The sequence below is a fragment of the Phacochoerus africanus genome, chromosome 2, assembly GCF_016906955.1.
Source record: "Phacochoerus africanus isolate WHEZ1 chromosome 2, ROS_Pafr_v1, whole genome shotgun sequence".
NCBI lineage: Eukaryota > Metazoa > Chordata > Mammalia > Artiodactyla > Suidae > Phacochoerus > Phacochoerus africanus.
This window is the reverse complement of record NC_062545.1, coordinates 119,928,324-119,950,044: the sequence shown is the minus strand read 5'-3', so window position 1 is coordinate 119,950,044 and position 21,721 is coordinate 119,928,324. Positions and strand designations below refer to the sequence as shown.

Below are 21,721 nucleotides of genomic sequence, written 5' to 3'. Positions count from 1 at the left end.
ATGGCCTCCATCTGCAAAAGGTGTTCCTGTTTTGTGGTACCATGAGGAACATATCAGAATAAAAGAAACTAACACATTGAAGTACAAGCATCTAACACTCAGCCCAGGGACCTTCAGACTCAGAAAAACCTCTGTGTTCCACTCTCTCCTTAGAAAAACAGGTATTACCATACAGAGTCAGTGAACTATAATGAATTAAAATTACAAACTGTTTTACAATGAGTTGTGAAGATAATGATCTTTAAAAAGAACTGCCATCATTTTTAGAGGTCTATAAACTATGGCTGCAAGAGAAATCCAGCCTGTTATCTGCTTTTGTAAATAAAGTTTTATTGCAGCACAGCTTCACTCACTCCTTTTTATACTGTCAACAGCTTCTCCTTACATACAAGGGCGTAGTTGAGTAGCTGCAACAGAGATCACATGGGCCACAAAGCTGCAAATATTTACTTTCCAACCCTTTACAGAAAAAGTTTTCCTGACCTATTTTATCAGGAACTGTTTTATTTTCAAGCAAATAAGGTTTCATTTTTCCCACACACAAAAAAAATTCAGTTGCTTAATACAGTATATTTCACAACACAGGCCATATATAAGCTTAAGGGAGACCTTCAATAACAATAAGTTATATTTAATAACACATAAGAAATTCATTACACAAGTTTTCTGCTATGCAAATCCATTGCTGTGAACAGAAAAGTCTTCAGAATTAATTTAAATTCAATTCTTAAAAGAAAAATGAACTCAGAGCTGAGATTTAATTCTGGTGTGTATTTTAGGGGGAAAAAATCCGTATTACATTATCCCTATTGTGTCGCACAGCAATGAGGGTGACAAAGCTGCCCAGAGTTGTCAGTGCCAAACACACTGTGGGAGCTCAAATATTAATCAAAATGACATCTCCAATTTTTTCCCTTCCTAATCAGGCCTAAACATCCTGGGACATCCGGCAAATCAATAAGTAAAACTAGATGCCCTCATCACTCCCAATCTGGCAGCGCTGCACTTTTAGCCAGAAGACGAGGGCCCTCACTGCTGCATAAATACGTCTCTGCTTTGATTGTTTGCCTCTCCCATGAGATGAGCATGCCCACCTATGATTACAAACTTTACCCTGGCATGCATCTGACTTTGCCACCTGTCACTGTAAGAAACACTTCTGATGGTTTCAAGATAAGATAGGCATGGGGTACATGTCTCTAAAATATGCTTGTGCATTCTACCAAAGAGAATAAATAAATGAATAAATAATCTAATGAATAAAGTGAGAATAGGCTGTTATAAAGTGTTTGTGAGAAACTAAAGTCTCATATCCTATCCTCCAAACCTGGAAGAAGGTGGCACAGGGACTGACCTATACCCCACTCCTCAACCCTCCACCAAGGAGAGCTTTTGGTGCAGTTGAAAATTAATTATCTTTGGCTTTAATGCTTTCCCCCTGGCTTTTATTTCTAGGTCTCTTTCCCCTAAACCCATTTCCTACTGATACCTACCATTTTTCTCTCTAGGGGCTCTAGAGTTGCTATAGTGCTGAAAGATCTGATAAGTGCCTTAGTGTCAATTTATTCCTCCTCCATGTATTTAGAGGATGCAGAGTGCTGGAGAACTGGAGCAAAGAATAGGTATCTTCACTCATGGAACTAAGTTTGAGCCTTTTAGCAAAGCTAAGAGGAAAAAAATAGGTAAAGCTGGCTGGAGAAGAAAATATACAGACTTCTACATGAGGAAGTAAGATGCACTCATGAATTCCAGAAACCCTAGGGGAGACTTGGAGGAGAAAGCTAAGGACCTACCTACAGTTGGACAGCTATGATTTAAGAGCCACCTCAGCTGACCAATGGTAAGATGAAATCACTTGTACTCAGTCTACTGAGATCCAAGAAAGCTTGGGTTGGTTCATTCATTCATTTCAGCTAGCTGCTTTGGTATTTGCCTGTATTTTTTCCCCTAACTTTATGAAGGTATAAATGGAAAGTTCCTGATCCTGGATTTTCCCTCCTTTATAGGAAAAGAATAATATATATATCAAGTACTGCGAACATGGTGGAAGCATCTTAGCCAAAGGGAATGCAGCTAGAGAAAGAAAGAGAAACACATTAAATTTTAAACAAAATTGGAATTTCTGAGGTTAAAAGAAACCCAAAATAAAGCCAATACCAGACACAGACTAAAAGGAACAACACAGACCTATTCAAATGGAATGAATGTGGTAAAGAGTTAGGTTGTCAGCCATCTCCAGAGTGTTTGTGGGGCTCAAATGAGATCATCAATGGGAGGATGCTTTGAAAAAGTGAAGAAGCAATTCACAAATTTGAAGACAATGATGTAATTATTGGTAACATTTTCATCATTTATAAGCTTAGGTTGAGATAAGGCTGTTTTAAACTCTTACTGTAGATGAAGACATAAGCAACTCCATTACTTCATTTGGAACAAATATCCTATAAGTTAATTGAGCACTAACATGTACATATCATTTGATATGGCCATTTAAAAATGAAATTTTTTTTGTAGGAAACAATACAAATAACCAATTATAGGAGATTCCTGAGTTAAAGTATGGTGTGTCCACAATGGCCACTATGCCAATTATTGTTCATTTGACAGCCCACTCCTTCCTTCTTCTACCCTTCTGTGTCCAGTTCTATGCCCCTGGCTGATGACTAGAACTAAATGACCTTCCTGTCTGACCTCCAGTTGGATTAAACTAATGAAGGTGACTCTAAAAGGAGAGAGAAGAGAATTTCTTCCAACTCTCTGTTTCAGTACTGCATTCCCAGTGGGCGCTGTTTCTCTTTCAAGTCCCCAGAGAGTAACCACTCCTCTTTGGCTTCAGCTTGAACTGGATTCCAATACCACTATTTTCCCATCTTTCATTTCAGCCCTAGCATGGCAAGAGCTTCGGGGTACTACTAGTATCTGGGTGATGGCCTCACTGTCCTTTCCTTGCCTATCCCCTAATCCCGATCCAAATCCTATAAATATAGAGTCCTTTCATTAAAGTCTCTTCATTTAACCCACCTGGGTTGAATTCAATTTCTGGCCAGGACCAAGACTGAAGCACAATACTGACATCTATTTATGGGCATAGAAAGATGTCTGACAGAAAGTAGATCAAAATATTAAAAGCAATTTTATCTTTTTTATTTTTATGGCCACACCCACGGCATATAGAAGTTCTCAGGCCAGGGACTAAATTCGAGCTGCAGCTATGACCTACACCGCAGGTGTGGCAACATTAGATCCTTTAATCCACTACACCAGGCTGGGGATCGAACTATCACCTTGACAGCAACTCGAGCTGCTGCAGTCAGACTCTGCACCATAGTGGGAAGTCCTAACAGCAGTAATATTTAGGTGGTGAGATAGGATTCTTTGGAGTTTTTTTAAAAGTTTCCCTGCATTTTTCAACTGTTCCACAACATCTGACTATGCATTTAAGGATCATATAAATAATATAATTAAAATATGATGTGGGAATAAATATGGTTTCAAGAAGTACTGGTGGTTTGGCTTCCCTCCTTTATTGCCCATCTCATAAAAAATAGATAAATAAAGAGGTGCATAGCCTGATGGGGCAGTGGAACCATAAACACTTGTGAGCGCCCTGATATTAATTCTTTATTCTTGCTAGATTCTATTTTCTAGGAAAAATATGTTTATAGCAAGTATTTACAATTTCACGATTAAAAACAATGCAGCTGCACCTATTTATAAGCATATGTATTTTATAGATTCAGATTTCACAAGCACAAATCAAGATTTTTGCTTCATTCTTTGAAAATATTAATGACAGTTAACTCTTACTGAGGGCTTGGCACCTACAGGCACTGTTTATAAGCACTGTAGGTATTTGTTAGTTTAATCCTAACAGGAAGGCAAGTATTATTGCTCCCATTTCACAGGTGAAAAAATTCACACACAGAGAAGCCAAATTATTTGTCCAAGGTCACATAGTTCATTGTTAGCAGGCCCTGGAGCCAAGCCAAAGCTTTTGGAACTATTTTATCCATTATACCCAACTGTCACTCCAATTGATAGATTACCTAAGAATTCTAAGTCTCCTAATTTTGTGAATATGTGCAAAGAACAATAGGGGGCCCTAATATTGGTTCACTACTTATTAGCTGTGTAATCTCATACATTTACAAATCAGAGCTACACATGCCTCATCAATACAGTGGAGTATAATACCTCTTCTACCTTGATAACCTAATGGGAAATGGGCATGAAAGCCCATCAAAGGTATAAAGCAAGGCATGCTTGTAAGGTGGTATTATGTTGTATCTTCTATATGTCATCACCATTAATACACGAAAGTCAAATGTAAAGAAAATAGCAATTATTTTGGTGAAGTATGGCTCTAAACTATAATAATGTAAACTCCCCAGTCTGTTAATAACACCCAACATAAAACCACCACTACTGATTAATCAATACAGATCATACAATGGTTTCAGTAAAATGTACTCTCTTGACTCACATTCCTCACCTTATTTGATATGTTCCCAGCATCTGCCTGAAATGTGTTACTCTCAATTTTAAGTTATACAGTAAAAGTTTTTTAAACACTTTAAAGTTCAAACAATACATTCTCTCTGCTATGACATCAAAAGTTCAATTGAACTACTCAGTTTTCAATCGCTTCTCGGCCTTTTGGCTAAGATCAAGTGAACTACTCAGTTTTCAGTTTTCCTGACTCAACTTTTTGGAGCTTTGTAATTAATTATATTCCATTATTACTAATCATCAGTTAGCTCAAAATGTTGCTGAGATGGTGAGTATGCTGAAGAAGGCAGAATTCAATGATAATTTGAGACTAGTAGTAGGACACTAAATTTCTTCCTTGTTAATAATTAAAGTAGATAACTTATGTTTTTATTTATAGCTTCCAGAAATATCTGGCTTATTCCTGTGTACTGCTCTGTCAGCTAATCATCAGTAGGTCAGGATAAGGGCTGTTGTGTTTATTTTCCAGCTCACCCAAAGGTGAAAGCAAGTGAGGGCATCACTGTGTCTTCTCTGGAACTCTCCACCCAGCCAGGTGCTTTGATGAATAAATATATACAAGATGAAGAAGGATAAAATTTCAGTTTACCTGTTTCGATTTCCCAGATGTAAACAGAGTCATCAGCACATCCAACAATTAAAACATTCTCAACTGGATGCCATTTTATCATCCTCACAGGGAAAAGATGCTTCCGGGCACTCAGAAGGCACCTCCTCCCCTCAAGGTGGAGGAGAACCACGGAATGGTCATCGCACACGCTGCAAATTACCTGATGACTGCGTAGCTGTGAAAAAAACAGCATTGTTTGTAAGTGAATAGTCAAATGCTTTATTTAAAATTAAATCAGAATTTTTCCCCCAATAACATAAATCTTCGTTAAAACCTCATTTACAAAATGGCAATTTTCCTTTCTATAGCACCTCTCCACGTAACACTGCACAAGGGAACTTTAAATGCCAAGTAGATTTTAAATTCAAGACCTGTTAGGAAGGTCAAAAGACATAAACTACAAGGAGAATTCTAGATCAGATCTACTTATAAGATAAATGAAGGACTTGACCATCACTCAGCAGATTCAGGCAGTGAGGCAGACATCGGAAATAATGCAGAATAAAATAAACCCCAGAACTAATTTGTTGCCACAAAAAGAAGCTATTTGTAGACACAAGCTTAGGCCCAAGGGTATCATGAGATGGTATTTTCCACTGAGAGCCTCAAAATGTGATTTAGTGCTGTTCCCAGAAATATTCAGATTCTAATCCAAACAGGAAACTCAGTGTAGACACGGTCTAAAAGAGGTAAGCATTAAATAGTTCCAACTGAACGTACAGTTTCAAAGACACAAGGACCAAAAATAGTCTCATAGTACAAAGATTCTAAAGACATTTTTAAGAACGTCAGCATGTGGTTACCTTGAGCATAGTTTAGGACAAACACCATTCTTGCTGGGAGCTGCTGAGGCTGACCTGGGAGGAGTTTACAGGGAAGCTATGTGCCTCACCAGAAGTGCCATGCATTGATCAATAAATATATCAGCGGAGAAGGTTGGGGTGTCTGGAGGAGGGGGAGTGGGGTGGTTCCTATGCCTTCTCTTTTTTTCTTTGCTACAGCAAAGTGGATGCTCCTACTTTCACTAAGGTGCCTAGCCACACTTGTGGCTGCTATGTTAAAGTATCAGCTGGGATGCCAGTGCTCATTGCTGACCTGTGTCTGTGGGGCACTGGGGAACGTGTTATTTTTCCTAGTACTTTTTTGTTGTTGTCGTCTTTTTTTTTTGCCTTTTCTAGGGCCGCTCCTGTGGCATATGGAGATTCCCAGGCTAGGGGTCAAATCGGAGCTGTAGCTGCCGGTCTACACCACAGCCACAGCAATGCAGGATCTGAGCTGCGTCTGCAACCTACACCACAGCTCATGGCAACACCGGACTGTTAACCCACTGAGCAAGGCCAGGGATCGAACCCGCAACCTCATGGTTAGTCGGGTTCATTAACCACTGCGCCATGACGGGAACTCCAGTTTTTTCCTAATACTTCTAAAGAAGACTATAGTAATCCTAAGGGGAGAAAATCGCGAAATGGCAGGTGTGGTATATGGGGAGCCTGGACTTGTAGAATGGGGTGAATGGCATTGCCCCCCAACTATTACCTCTTGGAGAATCTGCCCAACTCCCAGTTTCTAGAATAGACAGCCCAATATACTTCTGGAAACCCATAGACACACATAATACAAGAATGTACACATACCAGGTGAACACAGACTCTACAGCCGGGAGTAGACATACACTAGAGACCCACACTAGGCCAATCACATTCTCTTTTCTAGGCATTTGAAATTGTAAAGCTAAAAGAAGTCATAGGAAGAGGCAAGAGAAAGGAACAATTACAGGGAGTTCCCATTGTGGCGCAGTGGAAATAAATCTGACTAGGAACCATGAGGTTGCGGGTTTGATCCCTGGCCTCGCTCAGTGGGTTGAGGATCTGGCGTTGCCATGAGCTGTGGAGTAAACAGGTCGCAGGCGTGATTCGGATCCTGTGTTGCTGTGGCTGTGCTTTAGGCCAGCAGCTATAACTCTGATTTGACCCCTAGCCTGGGAACTTCCATATGCCACAGGTGCAGCCCCCCAAAAAAGCAAAAAATTAAAAAATTTAAAAAAAAGGAACAATTACAGAAAAGCAGACCATTCTGTAGTAGTAGATTCAAAAAGTAACTTTTGTTTCTAAATTTAAGTTTAAATTTCACTATAGGTCCTTGCTGTAGTGCTTCATCTTGAACCCAAGGATTGCCTCTTATGCCCTTTCAATAAACCCCCTTTTTATTTAACTTTGTTTGAATATGTCTGGATCCTTGGGTTTAAGTCATCTATGACTGAGTCAGAAGTAAAAGGGGTCAGGAGAGGAACTGACTTGGAATACCACCCTGGAGCTGAGGAGAAAAAGAAAATGTTTTTGCTTTTGTTTTGTTTTGCTTTTAAAGGAGGAACTTCAGGAATCAAATATGTATCAAGGTATCCCAAACCATTACATAGAAGTTTGGTTTTTTTGGGGGGAGGCAGGGCCATCACTTAACTTTGTTTACTGTTCTGTTTAATCATTTCTGTTGCTGAAAGACTGCTATCATTTTTACTTACTACCAAAGTACAATGTAAATTTCTCTGATTTTACTTTGGAGCTGATTTTTTTATACTATTGTAATGGAGGGATAATTTTTACAATTCAATTAAACTAACTTATAAACTCAGAAAACTCAAAATTTAGTTGTTCGTATTTTATCAAAGATAGCAGCTTACAGAGCTGAATTTAAGCTGACATTGCATGAGAAAAATAGACCTGAAAGTATTTCATTTTTCTCAGAAAAAGGAAGTTACTCATAAATTTGATAAAGCTCATCATTTGTTAAATAACTTAAAGAGAAAATAAAAATCTGCTTAAGAAAAAGAAAATATAAGTATCAATATTATTATAAAAGTAAATTATTAAAGGCAAAATTAATTCTAATTTATGATTTCTATAAACCTGTTTTCCCACTGAGTGTCCACTGTTTATTTAAAAAGAAAAGATAAATCCGTTAAAAATTAAGATGTAGAACTAGGAAAAAAAGAAAAAAGTAAACTGACTTTTGTAAAGCTAAGTATTAATGAGACTTTTGCTTTAGAAACAAATTATCTCTATAAACTGTAAAAATAATAAAATGCACAAAAAATAAGAAAGAAATTCAGAAAAATCATCCCATTGTATTATGGGTGTTTTTATGGAAATATGAGTTCTTTTCCTTACTTTTAAAAAAATATTCTATAATTTGATATAACTTAAATTTATGTTTTGTTTCACTCTTTATCTTAACTTACTTTGAAATTCTCTGGTGACATCAAAAGACTTGTTACTGGACCAGCTTGCAAAAAGAATTTATGTAAAATTTCTTCAGTAAAGATATCCCACAAGATGACCCATGAATCCTGATCCCCAGATACCAGCCAACTTTGGTCTAATTTTGAAGAGAGACCATGTGGGTAAAGCAAGGAAGTAACACTGTGGTGATGGCCTTCTTTGAGAACTTTGTGAGGAAGGGAACCTGGAAAACAACAAACACAAATTTTTATTTTATTTTTTAAATTTTTAAATTTTTTATTTTTTTGTTCTTTTCTAGGGCCGCACCCGCAGCACATGGAGGTTCCCAGGCTAGGGGTCTAATCAGAGTTGTAGCCACCGGCCTACATCACAGCCACAGCAACATGGGATCTGAGCTGCGTCTGTGACCTACAGCATAGCTCACGGCAATGCCGGATCCTTAACCCACTGGGTGAGGCCAGGGATCAAATCTGCCTCCTCATGGTTCCTAGTCAGATTCGTTAACCATTGAGCCACGAGAAGAACTCCCAAACACCAAATTTTAAAAAAGATATTTTTGTTTAAGAAATAATCCTGAGATTTTCTCTTATAAATTTTTAATGTAAGAAAATTACATATAGTTAAAGGTAGGCAGTTGACTAAGAAAATTAATGAACAACCTCCGGACCACCTCTAAAGGCAAGTACCATAATTATAAGCCAGTTCATGCTTTCGATGAAGCACTAAAGTTGGTTGTTCAAAGTCTACTAATTCCTTAAGAATGTTGCAAGTCACCAATCCCAGTGATATGAAATAGCAAACTAAGATCGAACAATCCATACATTTTGTCTCTACAAACATAATCTCAGAACATTACTGCTGTCCTTCAAAATTACCAAGCCTAATATAAAAGAAAAGCAAAGTTTCACAGAATATTTTTAGTTTAAAAGATATTACAGGTTATGTAGTTCTACTGCTTCATTTTACAGATTAAAATATCTGAGGCTCAGAGAGGTTACATGGCTTGAATCCAAGTGTGAAGAAATACAACAAAATATTTAAGAGCATAACTTTGCTATTAAATAAATCTGGCTTTGTTTTTCTGGGTCTGTCACTTACTGGATTTATCACTGTGGACAATTTGCTTTCTCCCTCTAACCCAAGGTACTGCATCTGAAAAACTGAGCTAATGATAGCATTTACCTTGAACAAGACTATTGTGTGGAATAAATCACATAATATCCATAATTTCTTAGCATTGTCACTTAGTAGGAACCTAGGTTTTTCATACCTTAGCTGTACTAAAACATAAGCTTACTGATACCAAGTTTCCACACTGCTTCTTCCCTCATCATTAGCTACACCTAAAAAATCTGGAGAGGACCACAGACCTCAAACTCTCTTTATTCACATTGAAAATGAGTCCCAAGGAGTCATTATTACTTCTTCCATTAGTTCCATCCTTGCTTTATACCCATGAGCAAACCAAGATGAATATTAATGCAGAAGCTACATGTCAAATGTAGGTTAATGCTTGTTTTCTGGATAAATCAGCCTAGATAAAAAATGCTAAGGTCTTAAGCTTCTTTTACTAACTTTTAATAGCCGCCACTGAGATGTATAGTGGTATATTACCTCTTCTCTATTCATTGCTACTCACTCCTCTATTTCAGTCAATCACTGAATCACTGAAGCTAGAGTATTTAGTAAGGAGCCAAAGGGAGCTGAGAACAACAGTAGGCAATGTAACAAGTTTTTTTTTTTTAATTAATATTTGCTCTGTCAGGACCTTGCAGTCTTACTAGACTACACTAGTAGGCCCCATACACTAAAAAAAAAAAAAAAAAAAAAGGTATGCAAATTTATCTACATAACCCCAAATCTCAATCACCTCCTCTATTTCCTTCCTTTACATAAGACAGCTTACTGCATAATAGGCTTTATATTAATAGGTTTTCACTGTTGCAATGCAGAAATACATGTAAGAACACATTTATATTTCATTAACCAAAAAAATTAAAAATTAACAGAAAGATACCATTTTCTCCTGATTGGCAAATATTAGAAAGTTAGATATCACAAAAACTTGGATAAGGTTTGGAGAAAAAGGCATTCTCATTGGCTATTAGTGGACATACATGTATATTGACGCATGTTTTTTGGAGAACATTTTTACATATATTTTTCAAAATTAAAAATACAAATAAATGGTGATCTAGCAGTTCTACCCCTGGAAATTAATATCATACATATACCCACATTTATGTGCAAAGATAGTTAATCCTGCATTGTCTGTAGTAGCCACAGACTAGGAAAACAATGTAAACACCCATTAATAGATTTTTTTTTCTTTTTGCAATTTCTTGGGCCGCTCCCGTGGCATATGGAGGTTCCCAGGCTAGGGGTCCAATCAGAGCTGTAGCTACCAACCTACACCAGAGCCACAGCAACACGGGATCCGAGCCGCATCTGTGACCTACACCACAGCTCAAGGCAACGCCGGATTGTTAACCCACTGAGCAAGGGCAGGGATTGAACCTGCAACCTCATGGTTCCTAGTCAGATTCATTAACCACTACACCACGATGGGAACTCCCATTAATAGATTTTTTAAATTAAAATTCAATCATTATTGACCAGCTAAAATGAAGTCATAAAGAATATACTCCAAAATATTTTATTAAGATTTAAAAACATCTTAGTAAACTGTATAGAATGTGGTTCAATTTCTATAATATAATTTTAAAATGTATACTGCTATTTTGGTATAGGCATGGGAAATTTCAAAAAGGGTATAAAGAAATGTATAAGCATTTGTCTTTGGTGATCTTCCAGGAAGATCAAATGAGAGAAATGTATTCCTCATTGTATAACCTTCTGTTTGACTTTTTAAAAAACCTATATGTGTGCTCTACTTTAACATTAAAACACACAAATTTATTAGTAAATGCCTGCAAATTTTTTAAGACTCAGAAATCTTCTTAGTACAGTTTATTAAAGTTGAAGCTTAGGTAAATTAAATAAATAGGGTCAAATAAAATTCAATGACCTTTTAGTAAAGAATTGCCTTCTAGAAGTCCTGTTTTTGCAGCATTCAAAGCCTGTGTAATGAAAATTGTCCCATCTTCACAACCACATATTAGTTTATCAAGACTTGGAACATACTCTGATGATGTGACAACTGCAGTTCCAGCCCCATCTTTAAACCCAGAGAAGTGGTCAATAATACTTTGTGACATGGTATGATGCTTATCAAAATTATCTTGAAGGGTCCAGGTGGTAGTTATTGGTATCTCTAAAAGGAAAACACACAAAAAAGGAAAATTTGGTTTATAAACTCATCATAGATATAGAAAATATTATCAAAGCATCTTACCTTGGGGCACAGAAAGGCTCTTTTCCCATTCTAACAGTAGGCTACAGGCAGAAAATATCTCCTGCCATCCACTGTTTTCGTTCTAAATGCTATTTTATTGGTCCTCTGTTCCTCATGTAGCCTCAAAGAATAAATGTTATTAGTGCATTCATTTTAGACTTAAATCTACTGAAAAGACTTGAGAAACTCTTAGGAATAGAGAAAGCAGTTGAAAATAGACCAATATAGACAGGATATAGACATGATAAATTCAAAAATATTAATATGGTCTATCAGCCTATCCTATATTCATATTCTCAACATTCTTTTCAATTCAATAAAATACCTTTCAGGAATTCCCACTGTGGTGCAGTAGGTTAATGATCCAGCTTGTCTCTGTGGAAGTGCTGGTTTGATCCCTAACCTGGCACAGTGGGTGCAGGATCTGGCATTGCTGCAGCTATGGTATAGGTCGGAGATCCTGCTAGGATTAGATCCCTGGCCCCGGAACTTCCATATGCCTCAGGGGTGGATGAAAAAGAAAACAACAACAACCATCATTCATGTTCAGTTGATGTTAACTTGAATTATATGGGTTACATTATTGTGTAAGATCTATAAGCATCATGTTTTTACCTACCTTTATTTTGCATCTAATGCATAGTGGTACATAAGAACTTTTTCTGGTTTGTAGCCTCATGTTACTCAACTTCAAAAACTCTAAGTTAATTATAAAGTAGTTCTCGGAAGACATATGGTTAAAAATTGTCTTACCTCTAGGAGAGCCATCAAACTTGGATACAGGAACATCAGGGATGTGCCACAAAGTAATTCTTCCTGAGACTTCTCCGGAGAAAAGTACCTTGTAAAAAGGCTCTTTCCTTTCATTCATGTAGCCCATAACCAAGGGAAGGCTCTGGTCCAAATCAAAAAGTTAGCATTTATGTACGAAAAAATTACTTTAAAAAGTATACAATGGCAGCCACGGTTTTTAAACAGAGGGACGAGACTTAAGTCTTGAACTAAATTACTTCCATTTATTTCCCACTGTTCCAAAAATGGCAAGTAAATTAAGTGAAATTATCTCTTAGCAAATTCAAAAAAGTTTTTATAAAATAAGAAGCAAAGTCATCAGCCAGACTTCAGAGCATTACTAAGAATAGCTAACATTTATTGAACATGTTCTTTGTAACACATATTGTTAGGGCCTTTGCATGTATTCAGTTAAATGATCCTCACAATAATTCTGTGAAGTTGGGACTAACACTGTCTTCATTTTACAGATGAATAATCTGAGAGGAAGAGGTTCCCTTATCTAAGGTGATATAGGCAGCAATGGGTTTTTGAGTCCAGTAATTCTGACTCAACAGCCCATGTCTTGATGACAGTGCTCTATTGTCCACTAAGGAGGCCCAATTTCCTTATGATCCCTTCAGTTACAATTGTTAGTTAAAATAGCAACAACTGGTATTTGTATGATAATGTTGTGGTATCAATACGCTTTCTGCTTTCTGTTGACCATTTTTCTGATTTAATATAGTTGATTTCAAAGTTCCCAATGTCCACAAAGAGAAATGACTCCAGGAGTTCCCGTCGTGGCACAGTGGTTAACGAATCCGACTAGGAACCATGAGGTTGTGGGTTCGGTCCCTGCCCTTGCTCAGTAGGTTAACGATCCGGCGTTGCCGTGAGCTGTGGTGTAGGTTGCTGACGCGGCTTGGATCCCGCGTTGCTGTGGCTCTGGCGTAGGCCGGTGGCTACAGCTCCGATTCGACCCCTAGCCTGGGAACCTCCATATGCCACAGGAATGGCCCAAGAAATAGCAAAAAGACAAAAAAAAAAAAAAGACTCCATAACTTATAATATACTTATTTATATATAAAATTATACTAGTATAGATAAATATGTCATAATTTACATTAAAACACATTACATATTTATACATATAAAGATATAATTTTGCTGAGGCAGAGTATGGATGTTGGGCACCCAAGCTCTGAAAGATATGCTTTCCCTAGTGAATGAGTCCAGAATTTCCCTAGTACCTCAGTTCAGTGAAGATGTTCTTTGGACAGACTTGTATATGTAGGTTAACCACAAGGAATTGAAATGATTAAGTGATTAGAAAAACAAAAACATAACTCTCTTTGGATTTACGAACAAAAGGCACCCTGAAAAGAAAGCCAACTGCTAGTGCTAGAATTAAAGAAGTCTAAGAAAGTGATAGTCTCTAGTCAGAAAACATGTGTTTGAAGGTCCAGACTTAGGTATTTTAGTGGAAAAAATTCTATAATGTATCTCTAGAGAATATTAAAGGCCAAAATATTGCTATATTTAATCCTTACGACAAAGCTAATAGTAAATAAACATTGTTATTACTTCTATTACAGAGATAAGGAACTGAGGCAGGAAGAGAATAAGAAACTAATTCAGGACCATGCAACCAAGATATGTTATAGGAATATGTTGAGGAATTGTCTGAATTTGCGACAAAACATTTTCATGTAAACCAGCTTTGCAAAATTTTCCAGCCCTTCGAATGAATTTTTTGTCCCTTCAAATGAATATATATCCTTTCTAGTCCCAAGAAATGAGAGCATTCGACAAAAGCAGTTCTAATAAAGTGAGTTATCTGAATAATTATTTGTTTGAAGATTCAGAAGGTACTTTAGGGTCTTATACTTCTCAAGGCCATCATTTTTGTAGGTCTTAGAAATGGTGTCGATAAAATTTGGTTAGATTGGCTTTTTATTATTTATTTATTTATTTATTTATTTATTTATTTATTTTACTTTTTAGGGACACACCCATGGCATATGGAAGTTCCTGGGCTAGGGGTCGAATTGGAGCTATAGCTGCCAGCCTACACCACACAGCAACGCAGGATCTGAGCTGCGTCTGCGACCTACACCACAACTCGTGGTAATGCCAGATCCTTAACCCACTGAGCAAGGCCAGGGATCAAACCCACATCCTCATGGATCCTAGTCAGGTTCATTAACCACTGAGCCATGAAGGGAACTCCTAAATTGGCTTCTGAAACTCTCAACCTCTGGGAACCCTAGAAGTGACCAGCCTGACTCTCATGATTTTGATGAGAGAACGAACCTCCAAAGAGGCTGGGTGGATGCTCAACATATCTCCTCCTCCCAGCAAAATGTGCAGCCCCTACAGCCCGTGCTCCCCCATGCCACTGTTATCTCCTCTACCCTCACTTCTGTACTACCATTCCTCACTCGCTCACACCCACTCCTTGATTCCCCAGTCCCATTGTTCCCAACAGTTCCCTCTCTAGCTATTCAACTGAAAACTCCCCCAGAGCCCCTTACCATGTGATTCTGATTTTATAGCCAGTACCCATCGCAAGAAGGGCCCATCCTCCAAGAGGTAATAATCATTAAGAGTGAATTCTCTTGGACTAACTGCCTGGATTCAAATCATGGTTTTAGCACATACTAACTCTATTAAAAGAGCCAATTACTCGACTTAGGCAATTTACTTAACCTCTCTATATCTCATTTTCCCTAACTGTGAAAGAAGGCTAATAAATAAAAACACCTACTATATGGGATTGCTGTCAGGATTAATGAGTTGATAAAGAGAAGGTGCTTAGAATCATGCCAGGAACTCAGTACATACTCAATGAACAGTAACCATTCTTATTATCCATTCTCAGAACAATTGAGAAACTCACTCCAAAGTCCATTCCCAGACTCTGGGGCCAAACTGCCTGAGTTCAAATCCTGGGAATTAACCTCTCTGAGCATCAGTTTCAAAATGGGGTCATGGTGGAAATTCACGTAACATGAGCAGTGTGTATGTTTAATGATAATAAAGACTCAAAAAAAAAAAAGTTACTATCATCATCAACTTTGTCATCAGTCTTAGTTCATGCACCCAAATTTCTTATCTGCAATCCTCAGGTTGTTTCTGTCCCACCTACTCCCACCTCAGCACTGCCATCTTTCTCCACAGCTAAGACCCCAGAAGCCCAATTCCTCATCTCAGCAACCAGGACCCCTGTCAAGGCGTCCATGATCATCAGCTGTGATTTGAAGCTAGGGACTCTCATAAAGCTTATGGCCTGAAAGGGGAGTCCCATTCTTTCTACTAAAACTTGATCAGCAGGTAGGTTCCTGGCATCACCTGAGAACATGTTACTGTCAAACACTGAGGTTGAATTCTATGGTATGAATTCTATGGCAACAACAACAACAAAAAACTTTAAGAGCATAATTCTTTAAGTTCATTTTATCTATCAAACTTACCTCCCTACCACATGAAAATTCCTTCATTACCTTTTAACTGCAGGAGACACTAAGAAGTCTTACATCTAGTGAATATCGGTGGGGTTTTGAATAGGGAGAACAATGTCTGAATTCAGTTTCTTGGCTGGATAAAGATAAAACAAGATTACCCTATTCATTTTTAGTTTCAGATTCATCTATTCACTTTTCACTGGCTTCTAAGTACTTCCCACTTTTAAGATACAGAAACAACTATAGTTGTCTACACAAGAACTGTGTATTAACAGAAGACTCACAAATCTATATCTTCACATTTTGAGAAACAAAGCAAAGTGGCTTCCCATAAAATTAGTGGGGTTTTTTAGGTTAATTTGTAATTGCTGTTCTCTTTCCTCACAGCTGTGCATAGTTGACTAGAAGCTCCTAAAGGGCATTGCTTATATTTAGCCTTTAGGGAAAACTGTGCCTTATAAAAATACATTCAGAAGCTAAAATGGAAGAAAAGGAAGGTCCTTTAAAAATAACTAAAAACCGCCTTTCTGAGTAAGCCAAATACTGTTTTGTGATCAACAGCCAAACAAGGCTCTATTGCCACCTATAAATGACATTAGAAAAAGTGCCCAGCACCAGAACTCTAAAGTTTGCATATGTCCCAGTGGCACTTGGAGTTCTAATTTTTGTTTTTGTTCTATAATTTGACACTTTATTTTTTTTTTAACTCTTGAGCCAGGGAATCCAAGCTGCAGTTAAGACCCACAACGCAGCTGTGGAAACCCAGATCCTTAATCCACTGTGCTGAGCCAAGGGTTGGACCTTCAGCCAAGCACTCCAGAGACACTGCTGATCCCATTGTGGCACAGCAGGAATGGAGTTCTAATTTTTGGCTGACAGCTTCTTGATCAAGTTTTTGCAACAAAACCTCACAGATATGTTAAATACACAATGCTGCACTATGGGATTTGCAATATCTATGCTGCCTAATTAACCAAACTATCACTATAAAAACAACATGCTTCCTTGGTTGACACATCAATAATTCAAAACTCCTCCACTCTCCATGAAATACCTTTTTGGATGATTAACTGATGACTAAATCCAGTAAGTTAAAAAAACCACTTTCCATTTTGATTGGCACCACTAAAGTAAAAGGACTGCTTAAATTTTCAGGCTTCATAGAATGTCAAAGACATAATTCAGTCAAGAAACAGCTCACAATTATATCTTAAACTCTCTGCCAGAAATAAAATTATATGTTTTAACAAGAAAATTTATTGAGAGGAAAAGCTAACTGCATATGAAAGTGATCTGAATGTATAGTTAAGTTTTAAAAAAAGCAGGATATAAACCACTTGATAAAGTTTAACAACTGGAATGGACACATCAAAATGTTAATAACTTTCTATCAAAAGGACCAGTAAAAAAAATCTGTGTGTATAGATATATATTATATATCATTATATATAATGTATACACACACAGAGAAAGAGAGTGACAGAGAGAAAGGAAATAAATATGGCAAATGATGACAACTGGTAAATCTATGTAAAGGGTCCATGACTGAACATTGTACTATTCTTACAACCTTTCAAATATTTGAAAATGTCCCAATTAAAATAAGTAAATGAATAAAATTAAAAAAAATATTCATAGTGAATATTTATAATGGTAAAACAGGAATTTTAATTCCTCCTTTTTAACATTTATACTTTTTATAAAATAAATATGTATTTTTTAGTAAATCAGACTTAAAAAATAGACTTTTCAAAGGCACAGTTTTCTCTTCAGTAGACATTAACAATTAGATTTGATTTTCTCATTAACAATTTGATGTGATTCTTGAATTCAGTTTTTTCAAGCCTGACTCTGTTACAGACAAAGCAACACTTCTGAGAAACAGAGTGAAACAGCTTTGAAGTGGTCACTCTCTTCTTGTATTACCTTATTTTCCTGCACAGAAATAGAGCACAGTAAATGAGGATAAATGGTCTCTTTAAGCACTCTTCCATCAGCAGGATATATGCTTTTTGAAAGCCCACTGCGTAACAAAAAATAAAAAGCAAAGTTTAGAACTTTGGGGTTCTTTATTCATTTTTTCCCCCTCCCACTTTCAAAAGCCGGATGGTACCATTCAAGTTTCTAAACTCTAGTTAGAAATTGTTGGGTTAATAATTACAAGTGACTTTTTGAAAACCCAGCACCAGCTGTACAAGTTATACATGGTTAATCTCATTCCTTCATCCCCTGCTGTTTTATACAAAGGCTGAAGCCTACCAAGCACAGAGTAAATCTTCTAGTGCCAAAGTTGTTTTGTTCTGGTTTTTGATCATGGGCAGCATGAGGGGATTTTTCCATAATAAACCCCCCAAAGTTCATTTTCTACCTGAATGTTTGTATGCCGCCCCATCTGAGCCCACCTGTTCAGCAGCTGATAGATATAACTGTGACCGTCTTCTGTCCAGATGATGATTCTGTGAGCAGCAAGCACCTCTCCACCAGCAAAGAACTGTCCACTCCCACTAACTTCAGTCCAAAGAAGGGAAAAATCACAATAATCATAAACCTAAAATACAGGATTAATATGCCTGTTAACAAAAGCTTCCAATCTAATTTGCCAAGGAGAAAGATAAACTATGCATATCAAGACTATTTAGATGACTGTTAATGCAACAACATATTAAGTATTAATAACAGGCCACACTGCACTCATGGACCAAGACAATATTTTACTAGTACATATTTTTTCCACATTTTTCCTAGGGTAGGTTTCAGTGGATAAACTTTATCTCTCAGAATCATTCCAGAATATACTTATTAAGTACAGAGAGCAAAAATCCCAAATTTTCTCTATAACTTTATTCTTTCCATTTGGATAGTCAAACTTGAACATTTGAAAATGTGTTACATATGAAAAAGTCTAAACAGATCTCTTGTGGGTTAAGGATCCAGGATTGTCACTGCAGCAACTTGAGTTGCTGCTGTGGCACAGGTTCAATCCCTGGCCTGGGAATTTCCACATGCCATGGGTGCAGCCAAAAAAAAAAAAAAAAAAGAAAGAAAAGAAAGAAAAGAAGAAAGGAAAAGTCTATATAGTGGAAATCTTTTGTTAGACCATGTTAACTTTACATTTTAGTTCAAAAATATAAGCCTTTAGGTAAGACAATATAGTTTTGTTAACTAAGCCAAGTACATGAAAAATTAGAGGAAAAAAAAGGATGTTATCAAATGACAGTAACTTAGCTTTTCTTTCTTCTTGTAGATGTCAGTGAATATATTCACAAGAAAGGAATGTAGAGTCCCTAAAAACAAATGTAGTGACAAAGCATAAAAAGAAAAAAAATCTAGAAATAAGACCAATTTATGTAGATGAAAAGTATTTGTTTTCTTTTTAATTCTAAAGTGTAGGCATCAACTTTTTTAAATGATCTGAGATAAATGCTCATTATTACAATATTTTGCTATTAATAAAATTAGGATATTCTTTATATATACAATATCCTGGGAAGCAAAACTTAGTGCAAAGAGAAGAAAACTGATAAAATTCAGTCATAAACGACAAGTCATTGCCTGCTGTGGTAATATTATAGAGTTTATACCATGTTTAAAACATTTTCTTATAATTGCTGCACTGGACAAGATAAAAATCAAATTACATTTATATATCATTGGTATTGATTATGTTATTTTGTAATACCTTCCAACACTTAGAAAATACCACCAGTAGAAGTCTCTCTGTATACGTGCAAAATCGTATTGCCTGGCAGTTCAGGGCATTGAGAAATTTGGATTCCTTTTCATAAACATCTTGCTTTTCCTTCAAAAGGAATAAAAATGTTTTAGTGTTCGTTCTAGGTGATCTATATAAAACTCTATGAGAAGACTGCTCCCCTCTACACATGAAGTAGATCACATAATTGTTACAAAAAAAGCACCCAATGTTCCTTTTGAGTTTTCTGAACTATGAAGTTACTTTGCAAAAACAACCATGAAGAGAAAACCCACTCAAATTCAAGAATCCATCATATACAATCATTCAACAATCATTCTGCCGGGAAATATGCTATAGGATACTGATAATGTAATGATAAGTTACTGATTTTTCAGACATGGCAGAAAGATAAGGCAAAAAAGTAATATAATTTTTTAAAAAACACTCGCAGTACCTTAATTTCTAAAGTAGAAAAACAAACAAAATGTTTTGAAAAGACAAAAGAGTGGCCAGCACAGAACACCTAGAGAATACTATATTCTCGCTAAGTTTCTGATACTGAGTGTGTTTCTTGGACTCAGTATTCTGACACAATTCCCAGGCTTTCCTAACCTAGAAATTCTGAAGGATAACCCAGAGCATAGAGCAACTGAAACAATTTTGTCACCAGCACAAACACTGACTGCTTTTTAATCTCCAGCATCTCAACTTATAGCCTAATGCCAGTGATCAAGTGAATATGCTGGACTCCCAGTGTATGGCCCCAGCTGTTCATAGTGGGGCCAATGGCCCCACCACTGGCCACTTCCATGGCTCACAGATAGCCACAAGAAAGGGTGTCTTCTGCTGTAAGGGATAGAGAAATATTCTTCTACGATGGAGTTTTAATTAAAGTGTAATTATGTGTGTGTGCGCATGTATATAAAAACATTTGTATGTACATGGAGAAAAGGTTAGAAGGATACCATCCAATTATTACCTATGCCCACAACTTGCAAGAGAGGTAGGGAAAAGTACAAGAAAGTAAAATTTATGTAATTTTACATTATTTGGACTTTTAACAATGATTATGTAACAATACTTATAATTTAAAAAAATTCAGTACATAGGTTTGAAATTGGAGAATAAAGAGTAGTTTCACAAGCCAACCTGAATGCTGTTGATAGATGAAGAGAGATTCCATACTTTAAGCTCACCCGCCACTGATACCACCAAAAGAGAATCTTCTGTAAAAACAACAAAGGTCACACATAAGGTGATTACCATTACAACTGGTTGCTCTAAAGATCATTTCATAGGCATTTAGGTATCATGGAAGCCTATGTAGGTAGAGAATATTTAGCTGTTTTTTTTTAATGAAAAAATAAACATTTTTAGATCACATTCTAAATTTGTTTTAAAATTTCAAAATGATGTCCATGTAAAAGGTGAGCACCACTAAAGGCAGAATCATACTAAAAACCATCATGCTGGCAACATTAATTACACCTTCCTATTTCAGAAATAAGGAGCCAGGCTTTCCTCATTACAGAGGCAATTCTCTCATTACTACATCCAGAAGATACAGCAGGGCAAATCCAAGAGTCCTGCTAATCCACAACAAACACCTGCTTGTCACTCTTAAAATGTATCAAGCAGAACTGGGTCATGGAAACACAGTGTCTCTTCTTTGTACTTCATTTTGACCTCTTCCTGACTTTCCAATTATTTGAACCACTGGGATGGGTTCCTCAGTTTTTCTTGGTCTGGCTTAGAAAGCTAGCCCCACCAGCATGTAAACATAAAGGAGCATTCTGAACTGCCCAATGATTTAATAATAGTTCAAAAGTGATATTTTTATATGCCATCTCTAGTGTTTGATAATACCCAACTATTACCTTGAATTCTCATGGAGTGAACAATGCACATACAGTTGATCCAATCAGGTGACTGAGATGATATGAAAGTGTGAATAACAACCAAACTTTTGGCATCAATTATAAGAACATCTTGATATTCTCCGCAGCACAGAAGCCAGCCTTCTCCGGTCATCCGGAATGAGCAGTGGTAATACTATGCAAATGGAATTCAAAGTAAAAA

At 36.8% G+C, this 21,721-nt stretch overlaps 1 protein-coding gene and 1 pseudogene across 1 annotated transcript in view; one reads left to right on the top strand and one right to left on the bottom strand.

Annotated features, from left to right (window-relative positions):
• WDR72 (WD repeat domain 72) overlaps positions 1 to 21,721 on the bottom strand; it is a 223,525-nt gene that overhangs the window by 166,039 nt on the left and 35,765 nt on the right. The window contains exons 5-13 of the mRNA XM_047766309.1: positions 21,520 to 21,694; positions 20,792 to 20,868; positions 19,628 to 19,747; positions 18,351 to 18,496; positions 17,872 to 17,971; positions 12,464 to 12,608; positions 11,384 to 11,629; positions 8,355 to 8,578; positions 5,099 to 5,294 (exon numbers count right to left, since the gene is read on the bottom strand). Coding sequence (XP_047622265.1) covers positions 5,099 to 5,294; positions 8,355 to 8,578; positions 11,384 to 11,629; positions 12,464 to 12,608; positions 17,872 to 17,971; positions 18,351 to 18,496; positions 19,628 to 19,747; positions 20,792 to 20,868; positions 21,520 to 21,694 — 1,429 coding nt within the window. The remainder of the gene's footprint in view (positions 1 to 5,098; positions 5,295 to 8,354; positions 8,579 to 11,383; positions 11,630 to 12,463; positions 12,609 to 17,871; positions 17,972 to 18,350; positions 18,497 to 19,627; positions 19,748 to 20,791; positions 20,869 to 21,519; positions 21,695 to 21,721) is intronic.
• LOC125121799 (uncharacterized) lies at positions 4,641 to 4,788 on the top strand (annotated as a pseudogene).